Source organism: Artemia franciscana, chromosome 5 (genome assembly GCF_032884065.1).
Source record: "Artemia franciscana chromosome 5, ASM3288406v1, whole genome shotgun sequence".
Lineage (NCBI taxonomy): Eukaryota > Metazoa > Arthropoda > Branchiopoda > Anostraca > Artemiidae > Artemia > Artemia franciscana.
In genome coordinates this window covers 4,135,966-4,148,821 of record NC_088867.1, presented here as the reverse complement: position 1 = coordinate 4,148,821, position 12,856 = coordinate 4,135,966, and the positions used below count along the sequence as shown (strand labels likewise).

Sequence of the window (12,856 nt, the reverse complement as noted above, 5' to 3'; positions counted from 1 at the left end):
CCTTTGCCATATAGCCACCTGCAGTTTGACCAAAACTGCTAGCGACGCCTACTGTAGCGTCATCTGGTTGAACTAAAGCAATAGGATGGATATAATTTGCCATCTGCATATATCCACTTGCCATATTTGCTATATAGCCACCTGCAGTTTAGCCACAACTGCTAGCGACGCCTACTGTAGTGTTACCAGGTTAAACTAAAGCAATAGGATGGCTATAATTTGCAAGCAGTGTAGTAGTACGCAGTATATAAAATAGTTAACTATAATCCTACGGTCAGCTTTAGGATATTAATGAGGAACGTTAGACAGTGATGACTGCTCTTTTCTTCCCTAAAACCACATTCAGTTTCCATTCTTGCCAATTTCCCAGTCTATGGACTACGAGAAGATCATACGAAAAATAAAAAATATAAATAGTTATAGCCTAAACACTAACTTAAGTGATAACAGAAAATCGATGTACAAGAAACCAACAAACCATAAAAGCAAGAGATACATTTTGATGTCTTTAGATACAATTAACTTTGTTTTATTTGAGGTTCATACAAAATATTAACTTTAGAATTTTTCTTTTTTGTACAAGGGACATTTTTTTCCTTTTTCTTAAAGTAAATTTCTATAGGCTATACAAAAGGCAAAAGACGCTACATAATACAAAGTGATCAGCAGTATTGAAAAATGAACTGTTAAAATTTTAATGTGTAAAGTCGATTCAAAGAATTTCAAAGCAGATTTACCAATCGCTTGGCGATATGTGAAGAATAGAAGTTCCTCAAACGTTTTTTGTAAAACATTATAAATAGTTTTTTTTTTCTATTTCGGCATTAGTAAATTATTTTTGACCTCCTTATATTTGAAATCACCTAATGCTAAAAACAGACTTAAAAATTTTTTAAAATAAAATAAGGGTTTTTTCAAAACCTTAAACGGGCATAGCTCCTTCTCAATAAGATCAAACAGGCAAAATTCACCTATGTAAGTGTAAATCATGTCCCCAAAAAGTTATTTAAAATCAGAATTGAGTTTGTATTTTGTAGATAAATATCTTGGGGATGCTCTAGAGATGATATAATTTAAGTTTGGAGTTATGATGAGAAGATGAGCAAAAAGTTTTCTAGGCCCTCTGAAAATTAAAAAAGGAACATGTAATGTTCCAGCTAGAAAGAGAAAAAGCAAGTATAATGTTATTCCGAGATATTTCGACTATTTGTACTACTAAAAAGCTTGATTTCACAAATTATAGAAAACCCACAAAAGTTAATAAATCTTGATTTTAAATCTACACATGGACTTTTTGAAATATGATATTTTGAAATATATCTTTTGTACATCTTCACATGAAATCCTTGGCTTTCTTCCCTCTACATTTTAGAGAATTGGTACCACTGAGTCTAATTATCCACAATAATTTTAAAATGGTGTAGCAATTTCTCTTGTGGATCATATCTTTTACATCTGATCAGAGCCACATATTCAAAAGGAACTAAATAATACAAGTGACAATCCTTGAAAATGCTTACGCATATTTCTATCACGAATTTGATCGAAGACTAAACACACATTCTCCTAAAATTCAAAATATTAATTCTGCAGTAGTTATAAAAAAAAACTCAAATATTGTTTACATCCCTAACTTATTTAAAACTGGCTGTTGGGATGGCGCTTCGCGCCCCCCCACGATCGAATGCACAGACAATGATCAAAGACATTGTCTGTGCATATAAATAGATTGTCAGGTTTACTCACTCTTGAACATGCAACATATAATTGTCCATGGGAAAAACAATCCGTATTCAGATCTATACCTCATTATTCTAATGATGTGTCCCTGTGTCCCGGTCGTCATTTATATTCCCTGTGTTCGGTCGTCATTTGTGTCCCGGTGTCCCAGTTTGTAATTTCTCTTTGAGTGTCCCGGTCGTCATTTATATTCCCTGTGTCCCGGTCGTCATTTGTGTCCCGGTCTGTAATTTCTCTTCGAACAATCCCTGTGTCCCGGTCGTCATTTATATATCTTCCCTGTGCCCCCGGCGTCCCCATTGTAGTTGTGTCCCTGTGTCCCAGTCGTCATTTATATTTCCTGTGTCCCGGTCGTGATTTGTGTCCCGGTGTCCCAGTCTGTAATTTCTCTTTGAGGTTCCCGGTCGTCATTTATATTCCCTGTGTCCCGGTCGTCATTTGTGTCCCGGTCTGTAATTTCATCAGTTGACAAACATGATGTCAGTCGACACACAAACATGACGTCACTCGACAGACATAACACACATACAACTTATTTTTATATATATATAGATTACTTTAGAACTAAAAATTACTACAGATTAAAAAAGCTGTCTATAAAATATTTTATCCTTTATTATTGAAAGTAGCTTAATGTTATGAATCCATTTATCTCCGGTAAAAATGAGACCCGTCGTTATTCGTCACAGAGGGGTGATAAAGAAAAAGAATAAATGATGTGGCACTCGACCTTTAAGGTCAAAACCGGCGGTGCTGGTTTCCGTCTCAAGGTTCTTTCAGCCAGGAAGTGCAATGGGAGGATGGGGGCCAGCTATCCTGTGCTTTCTCACACCCTTTCTGCTTACCTTCCCAAAATTTCCCCCGGTACCCATTTAGAAATGAGTCGAGTTTGGCTTAGGTTCCAGAGTCACACCACTGACCCCCGTCCCAACCAAATAATTGGGTACACTAGGATTCGAACCCTCATCCTCTCAGACAAAGAATCCTAAATCCAGCGCACCAAACCACTCAAATATAAAATACCATGCGATCATGGAAGTAATTACACTGGTAGAACCCCTCAAAACTTGGAAAATACAAGGTAAGCATTACAGTTTAAGCTCTGGGCATTCGGTGTAAGAGTCACTGAAGACTGTTGAATTAACAGTCGAAATGTTCAGTTAGATTTTATTCTAGTTACATTTTTCACAAAAAGTCATCATTATACATATTTGAATTGTATGTGCCCCAGGAAACTCTCAAGCAATTCGGCTTAAAACGCATTACTATTATCCCCGACCCACATTATAGTCCCACTCAAGGATAAAATCAAAATTACGTACGAATACAGCACCAAATAAAATACTGTATCTGTAACTGTATCCCGTACGTAATTGTTCGAATAAACAATTTTTAATTTTCAACCACAGATTTATAACTGGCCAATCAGAGACAGATTCTTTTTTTGAAATTATAAAGGATGGAATCTTGGCATAGCAGTTTATCCCAGTCTTGGGAAATACTTAAGTAAAAGTACTTGGGTAATTACTTAAGAAAAAAATCTGAGTAATTGTACTCTACTTAAGTAAAAAATTTCTAAAGTACTCAAGAAGTTTTTTTTTTTTTTTTTAATAAGAAGTACTTTTTATTTTCTGAATATAACTTCATGGTGTTTTCAGTGAATCCTTTTAAAGTTTAACTTGAAAATACTTATAAATAATTATACTTTATTAATTATAATTATAATTAATACTTATAATTTATCCTATTTGTAATATGAGTTTGAGAAAATACACTAGGACATAGAATTGGTAAACGATGGTTGTAAACAAGACGATCACGTCCCATGCTAAGAAATTCCGCAGCCTATAACTCGAAAAAATAGTGTCAACTACAACTCATAAAATAGTGTCAAACAAGAAGTATACTATTAAAACCGCCAAAATTAAAACCAAAACTTTTATACGGGACACTTACAATCCCTTGTGTTGAATTATAAAGGATGGACGCTTGGCATAACAGTTTGTCCTATTTGTAATATGAATTTGAGAAAATACACTAGGATACAGAATTAGTGAACAATAAATATAAATAAACTAATGTTGATGCAATCTTTTCAAATTTATTTCTTGGCATTTCAATATTCTTCTTCTGTAGTACAAGTTTGATGTTAAAATCAAGGAAAAGCATTTTTGGTTTATATATCTTGTCTTCTTATCGATAAGATGTGGCTCGGGGATCTGGGGGTTAAACATGTGGGGTTGAAAAATAAGAAACCTACTATTTCTATAGCATGTTTGTTTTTTATTCTTCCTTTTGTTTTGTTTTTTTTCTGTGGTCATGGCCCCGCAAGGTTTAATTATATCGAATATACTATACTATGCTATCCTGCGTATGAGAGGAAATGCCCTGAAACAAAATTGGATGAAATTGGGGGGGGGGACAAAATGTATTTTTTAAAATGTAAAGCGGAGTGGCAAATTCGACACTTTTTCAACAAAAATAACAAAAACGGCATTTTTTTTTTTACTGAAAATACCTCCCCCCAATAAAGGTATTTTTCGAAATTAGAGAGGGAAGGGAGCAAATTTCAATCTTCAATTCTCAATTGAAATTTCAATCGACAATTATCTGGACATGGTGCAAGTACTTACAAAGGAAAACCTTACACAAAAGAAGAACAAAGACCCAAGGCGAAAAAGAAAAAATTAGCGTAGCCACAAATCAAAGAAAATATACAATAACCCAGTAAAATTGCATACAGACACAACGTTATAAACTAACAAGGAACTCATTTCAAACTAAATTTAACCTACTGACAAATTTTAACCAATAAAAGTGACAAAAAATAGAAGAGGGAAAACAGAAAGTAGGATAATTAGAGAATAAGATAGAAAATTATGACAAAAGATTGAGACTAGGACTCATGAGCATAGCTTGGATCCATTTCGAAGTATTCAGCTTATTTCTGGAGATATGGGGGAGAGGGTCCTTATCTCAGTATCAGGGGGGATCCTCACCTCAGTATTAGGGGTATCCTAGCCTCAGTATTAGGGGAACCCTCACCTCAGTATTAAGGGAGGGGCCCTCACCTCAATATTTCAGGGGGTTAATAACCTCAGTAATAGGAAAAAGGGTATCCTCAACTTAGTATTAGAGGAATTACCACCATGTCACCAATATGTCAAACCCCACTTTACAAAAGTCATCGAGTTGAAAAAGAAATGTTTTTCATAAAACACATTGAGAATTCGATTGTAATTGAATCTTTTGAAGGCCAGCCTGAGCAGTTTCGTTTTTAGATTTGTTATTAAATTGTTGTTGACAGGCAAGTTCGGTTGTTAACAGTAAAAAATCAATATTCTCATAAACCAAAAAATGCCGTGTCAAAAACTTGTTTTGCGTAAAAGTTTGGTGATAAAAATTACAGTTATTTAGGTATAAATAAAAGCGAAAACAAGCCCAGCTACGATTAATTTGGTATTTTCGTAATTTTGATTTTAATTTTACCTTTAACACCATAGGTGTTGATCGAAATTAGAGCTGTATACTTTTCTAAAGTTCGAAACTATGTACTTAATGACTCTAGTAGGCTACTTAACACAATCAATGTGCTAAACTGATTTTTGATTTTTAAAGTCCCTAAAGCCAGAGGCGCCATTTGGGGGGGGGGTCAGGGGTGGGCAAATGCCCACCCCAGATTTTCCAGGGGGGCCCAAGCTTCCACCACAAAGGGCCCTTTGCCAGCCATGATAATCCATTATGTCCAACATAATCCATTCTGTCCAATTGATTTTATATTACTACAGGCCTATTAACCAAAGAACGTAATTACTTGACGACCCTTGGGGTAATTACACCATTTGCTATTAATTATTGTAAACTTTGAAAGTAGGTAAGATATATAATAAAATTCTCGAGTTCTGTCAAATGCCCATTTTCTAGATGATTATGCGACACGAAGTGAGTCGGGGGGGGGGGGCCAAGATGGAGTTTATGCCCACCCCAAGATTTGGTCCAAATGCCGCCTCTGCCTAAAGCTGTATCTAAAAATAACAATTAACAATAAAAAGGTTTCATCCCACGAATAATTTCAGAACTGCAACTGATCTAAAAACACCAAAGTTGCAAATAGATACTTTAAAGATCATTTTCCTCATGAACATAATTGTAAACTTAACAAGGGAGACATCAGTCATTTAGCAAGTATTTGACTGCAATTAGCGAAAATAAGAAACTTATCTGTAACTAATTTGCTACTTTCTTGATTTTTAATTTGATATCTAAAATTAAATGTATTGATTTAAATTAGTACTGAACGTTTTCTAAATCTTCAATATCATGTACTTAATATAATCAATGTTATTAACTGACTCTTGATTTTAAGGTTCCAAAAGTTTTATCTAAAATAAAAATTGATAATAAAAACGTTTTTTAATCTTTTTAAAGTTTTTTAAAAGCTCGAAGCTCTTTTAAAAAAAATCAATGATCAAGAAATTGGACATAGATAGTTTAAAACTCATTTTCGTTTCATGAAGATAATTGCAAATAATAAAAAAAAGGACTCCCAAGGACTTATACAAAAGACCCCGTAAACACAGGTGAACAACATTTGAGACACAAGGTAACCATTATAAAAGAAGGTACCGTAATCAATAATTTTATTTAGCAGAAGATTTGACAAACTCTAGCTTCAATTTCGCTTAAGAATATTTTCCGTACTCAAGCATATAGGAGCACAGCAACTCATATTTTTTTCACCAAATGATAGTAAATTAAAATAACAATCGGCAATAAATTTTCCTTTACAATTTTATTACATGATTGTAAAAAAAAAGAATGATTCACATCCAGAGAATGGTGCACATAGCTAATTTCATGATTCTCTGCCTTGGGCCGGGAGTACAGTGCGTTGTTGAGGGCAAACCATTCGACTCTTCCTGTGTTTTTCTCCCAATTTTAGAACGGGTTGACATTGGGTGAGCTGACACAGTCACACCGCTGACCCCAGTTTAAAACCATAATCAAGGACACTAGGATTTAAATCCCTACCAAGAAAGACACAGGATTCAAAGTCTTGCGCTTGCCACTCGCCTAGTACGGCTCAGTGAACAGTTGGCCTCAGATCAATCCAATTATTTGTATCATTGAACCTAAACCTTTAACTCTTAAGATTATTAAAACTACTGTTAACAACTCATCACAGCACCAAGTCTTCTGAGGCCAACAGAGCTTTCAAACCTTCTCAACGACCCACGTCAACGTCGTTGACCAACGTCTCAACGTCGTTGTCTCAACATCTCAACGACCACGTTCAAGTTTTATAATCACTTTCCATCTCGTTCGAGGATCTCTTCTGTTCGTTTGGCCCCTAATGGATATTTGAAAAAAAATTTGGCGGCCTATTTTTTCCCCAGTTCTTTCCCGGCCATGGACACTTATAGGGGAGATTGTGTTGAAATAGCTTTTTGTTTATGAAATTTATTGTTAAATAAAGAGCTCAGAAGTATAATCCTGTATCCGAGAACCTGACCTAATTATTTCAAATTATTGTATAAAAATTACGTTAATTCAAATAGAAAACCTGAAATATAGACTGTCAAATAACGTCATTTTTAGGCCAGATAACGCTGTTATTATTATTATTCAGTTACGTTGTTGCCATGGAGCGGGAGTGTTTGAGTGCTTCTATCCTCCGGTAAATCACCTTATTTTTGCTTTTGGCATTTGTTAGTTATTAAGCAAGTCTTAATTATTGTTTTCTTTTTAATATGTACCATGTTATGACTTATTTAAGTTTATTTGAAATTACAAAGCTTATTTAAAGTTTAAAATCACGCTTATCAGTAGTACAAGTAATCGACATATCTATGAAGTTTTTGTTTTAATCTTTATTATGGTTATGGTCTGGTCTCTTCTTTATGGTTTTGATAGAATGACCTCGTTTAATTTTTTCTCTCTTCCTGTCTTTTTAAGTACACATAATAAGAAAAATAATTTGGAATTGTCTTTTACCTAAGCCACTGGCTTTTTGATTATTACGAACGTTACGGTTTTGAAAATTACATGTGATCAGTACTTTCTTTTTACTTGTACACGAGTACCATATATGAATAAAACGTCACTAAATTATTTATAAAAATATAGTGTAAATTTTAAGACCCAAGGGGCTGAACTCATGGGATTCTGAGAATAGGCTCTCACGAGCCGGTAGGAGCAGCTAAAAACACATTTGAAACTGTTTTAGGCCAATTTCACCAAGTCTATAAACCAGCTTATAGAACTGAAAAAACTAGACTGATAGTACGTCTTAATGAAGCACCAACCATCTGGTACAGATAAGTGGTAACATTCTTGATTTTAAAGTGGCCTGGGCGAGCTCATGCTAGTCTAAGAATAAGCTCTAGTGAGAACAAGCGTCAGAAGGAGAAAGTGATAATGAGCGGAATACTATCAATGGTTAAATTTGTGCCGTCTAAAAACTGATTTATCAAGTTCATAAACCCAAGCCATCCGGTGGAAAAAAATCTCCAGTACTGTATATTGTTTTCTCAACGGCCTTGCCAAGCGTATCTTGCTAAACTTTTAACTTCCAGGCAAAAGTTTATCCAGGCAGTTCCCCTTCATATTTAATATTCGCTGCTTGGCTTCTACAAGTCACAACCAAACATTTAGTTCTAGAATCTAGAACTCTCCGTCTAGAATTTTAAGCTCTACCAATGGAGAAGCTTCTTTTGGCGTTTACACATAGATGGCTCAGCTTCTATATCCAAGCATGGCATCAGGAAACTTTGTTTTAATTATTTTGTTTAACATTTACGCTTAAGAGTGGCGTTTACTTAAAACTCACTAGAATTCCTAGAACAAGTGCATGGCCAGACATGCATGTGTAAGCATGGCAATCAAGGTGGACCTGCATGTGATCGCAACTTTATGTACTTTAACAAGAAAAATATTTTTTTGAAGGTCATTTTAGAATAAAATTTGTTAAATTAATTACAAAATAAATTTATTAGGTGCTAGACAAAATCAGTTTTATTGCCACTTTTTGCATAATATTCTTGTTAATATGAAAATATGAAGTTAATCAAATTCTTTGATCATAGAAACCCTAAATTGTAAACAGTGGACTTGTTCAAACTAGCGTCCCAACTTAAGGATCCTAATGTCGGTTACACAACTAATATAATTACTGCTTAATTCCACGGACTCACAAATCTATTTTAAGCACAATTAAACAGATACAGAATCCTATTTCTGCTTCAATTGCTCTTTCGCAAAATCTATTTGTTTTTGCACAGAACTAGAGAAATCTGTCTTGAGTTTAGGATCTTTTACTAACAAAGACCTAAGGTCACAAATTGCACGCAGGGCTCTGTACTGAGATATAACACCAAAATCGAAAAACCCACTGACGTGTACTAGAAAATTTCGGACTAGCTGTCGTTGCACTATGGTGCCACCGGATGAATTCACAAACTGATTCAGAGCGTACGGCATCTGCTTGTCACCGACGAAACTAAAATATAAAATGACATTTTATTTTAACTACTACTGTTGAAAACATAAACTAATAATAATAATAACTAATAGCAATAATAATTAATAATAAATTAATAATAAGAGAATAGTTAGGGACGCGCAAGGTAATGGTGGCATACAAGTAGATGCTAAGTGTGGATAATAGGTTTAAGAACAGAAATTATTAAAAACAGAAAAGTAACTTAAAAAAGAAAGGTGGTAAGGCTAAAAAACGATTTCTCAAAAAAGGCATTAAACCATACATTGCATTATTCAAAATAGATTCATTAGAAGGAAACCTACAGCCTTCACAATTCGGTTCTTTAAGATATATCGACCCTATACATAACATTTATACAGAGGCACATAGTTTTGGAACTCTTATAGGGAGGAGGAAGGTCAGAAGAATTTCTCTAAAGGGGCGAGGGCCAATGCATGGTAAGTAAATTTAAGGCAAATAGTTATAAATTTTTCCAGGGGGAACGCCATCTTTCGGCTGAGTCAAAGGGAAACGGAGTCATAAATTTTTCAAAATTTATGCGACCCGAAACCGAATTTTGAGGATTCAATAGTCAGGTCACATACTACTTGAACTATTGTTACAACAATAAACTGATGGCAGTGTTTCATCAATTATGCCATAATTGATGGACGGTTCTTCACCATCCCAACCTGTTCCAAACTTCTACTTTCTAGTGGAACAATTTAAGGCATGCGGTCTTCGCCAATTTAGAGGGTCACTTTCACAATACTTTAAACCTCTACCTTGATTACTTACCTTATGGTCTAATGACCCAAACTTTTATGAATTACCCTTCTACGTTAGGATACTTTCTATGACCTTATGAGGTTTTTTATGATTCCAACTTGTGGCTCTCCTGCCACTTTTGAATCATGCAGAAGACCAAATATCCTACAGAGAGCTGATCCGTCAACGTGTAAAGAAGATGGCCCCAACGTGAACCATAAGGATGTCCGGGAAATAGGTCAAGTAAAGTCAGGAGTTTACATTTTATGGCTTGCTTTAGGACTCCTGCCTTTTCTGACATAGCTTATGACCTAATGATTCTATCCTTAGAGTGGGGAGCCATCTTTGGTTTGCCGCATTGTTAGTTTCACTACTTTTTTCGTGCATTTTCCCCGAATCTTTATACCATATCAATGCTAGATGCACATAATCATACGGCGCGAGCTGTCTTCAAAACTGAGGAGTGGACACTTAGCCATCTTTGGTTAGCCACATTGTTAGTTTCAATACCTTTTTTATGCTTTTTTAGCCACATTGTTAGTTTCAATACCTTTTTTATGCTTTTTTTTCGTGCCGTCGTACATTTTCCCTGAATTTTTATACCATATCAATACTAGATGGATAGGATCTTACAACGCGAGCTGTCTTAAAAACTGAGGAGTGGACACCTAACCAATTTTGGTTGGCCACATTGTTAGTTTGAATACTTTTTTTTGCTTTTTCTTTTCGTGCATTCATGCATTTCCACGAATTTCTATATCATATCAATGCTAGATGCAAAGGCTCATACAGCGCAAGCTGTCCCGAAAAAGTGGAAAGTGGACACTTAGCCATCTTTGGCTAGCCATTTTGTTAGTTTCACGACTTTTTAGAATAATCATAGATGTTTTGCTGTCAATTTTACTCATAAATACAGAAATAGCTATATATCCTCTTCGAACAGACTGAGTTCTTAAGGCTGAAAGAGAAGATCGTAAAGTAAGTTATAAAGCCATGAGAAGTAGAGCCATAAATGAGATATTGAGGATATTCCCACAGATTGGAAGAAAGAGGTTACAGTGAAACTACTTAAGAAGGGTAGAACAACTGATTGCAGCAATTGGCAAGGTCTTATCACTCTACAGTCTGCAGGAAGCAAAGCCCTCCGCCAAGTACTTTTGAATCATATCCAAACAAAAGTTAACGCCATACTCAGAGATGAAATACATGGCTCCCGACCAAGTAGGTCATGTGCTGACCTGATCTTTAGTCTTAGAATACTTATTGAAGAAGCAAATGAATGGCAAAGCGAAATAAAAATGGCTTTCATCGATTTCTTGAAGGCTTTCGACTAAGTCCATAGAGATTCACTGTGGAAAGTATTGCGCTACAATGGCTTCCCTGATAAAATTGTCAGAATTATTATGGCGTTATACGATGAACAAATTTGTACTGTTCGAACTGATGATGGGAACTGAACTATGTGGTTCGAAGTCAACTCAGGCGTTCGACAGGGGTGCATTTTGTTCACAGTACTCTTTAAAATACCAATTGATTTTATCCTGCGGACCAGCAACTTTATAGGTGGCATCCAGTTGATTGAAAATCGCACATTATTTGACGTAACTTTCTCACGTAAGAGAGGAGCTTCTGTACTACATAAATGAGTCCTCAAAAGTAGGCGAACGAGTAGGTTTGGTAATAAGCAAGCAAAAGACGATTTCATGCGCAATAACGTGAATAAACTATCTGCTGAGCCACTGACAGTTAAAGCAAAGACTTTGAAGAGGTGGAGATGTTTAGATATCTTGGTGGTCTAGTGAGCACCGATGGAAGCCCCGAGCACGAAGTTGCCACTCGTATCGCATGCGCAGGAAGCACCTTTGATAAGTTAAGAAAGGTTCGGAGAAGTACCACTTTCTCTTTGAAGCTGGAACTGAGGATCTTCAATAGCAATGTCCTGCCAGTACTAATGTATGGTTCTGAAAGCTGGGCGCTGATGAAACTGTTAGAGAAAAGAACCCGAAGTTTTGAAAATAATTGTCTTGGACGGAATCTCAGAATGAACTGGACGGGCAAAATTATCAACTCATTCATTAGAGAGAAGACTAAACAGCCACTCGTTGTTGATAAAGTCATAAGAACTCGGTGGCGATATTAGACACACATGGTTAGAATGGGCAGCAATCATCTGCCTCAAGATGTTTGGTGTTAGATTCCTCCAGGAGTTCGGGGGCGCGGACGACAGAAGGCTACACTTGGACAATGCCTAGAAAAAGACACAGGGCTCTCAAGAACAACCCTTGATGAACTTTGGCCGAAGACGTTGGAGAAGACATCGCAGAGGCATCGTTGCCACTTTATGCGCCAACCGGCGTGGGTTTAACTCTAAGTCCTAAGTCTAACTCTAAGTAAGAATAGGAACTTTTGAAAAATACCATCTTGGTAGGTAGATTTTACTCGGAAATACTTTTGGCAATACTTTATAACCAACACATATTCCTTGGTTATATTTTATGCGTTAATTAAGCATCTAAATTGGTTTTCACGTTTTTGAAAGTTCAGATTTTAGTCGCTTGAGAAAAAACAACAAAAAAGTACTATTCATGGGAGCCCGAAAAACATCCGGGGGTTTTTCGGGGGTGTAAACCCCCCGAAAAACATCCCCCTCCACCGGAAAATTCACTCATATTCCCCCTGGGTAATTCTGGATGTTGATTAGAAGGGAAACTGGACGTTCAACTCACCTGTTTAAGTCAGAGGCAATCCTACAGCATAGCCTATAGTAAAGAGTCAAAAGGGGCTCAATCTATTCACATTTGTTTTTCTTTCCCAGAGGCACTTCACATGGAACGGGTGGTCGTACAAAGTTCGAAAAGGGCTCATTAG

The 12,856-nt window shown here is 35.9% G+C and overlaps 1 protein-coding gene across 2 annotated transcripts in view; it reads right to left on the bottom strand.

Moving 5' to 3' along the window:
• Positions 1–6,521: 6,521 nt before the first annotated feature.
• LOC136026897 (polycomb protein suz12-A-like) overlaps positions 6,522–12,856 on the bottom strand; it is a 93,053-nt gene continuing 86,718 nt past the window's right edge. Inside the window, exon 11 of one of the 2 annotated variants that reach the window (XM_065703715.1) lies at positions 6,522–9,238. In XM_065703715.1, the coding sequence (XP_065559787.1) occupies positions 8,971–9,238 (268 nt within the window). In that variant the 3' untranslated portion in view covers positions 6,522–8,970. The remainder of the gene's footprint in view (positions 9,239–12,856) is intronic. The other variant, XM_065703716.1, reaches the window with a different exon arrangement.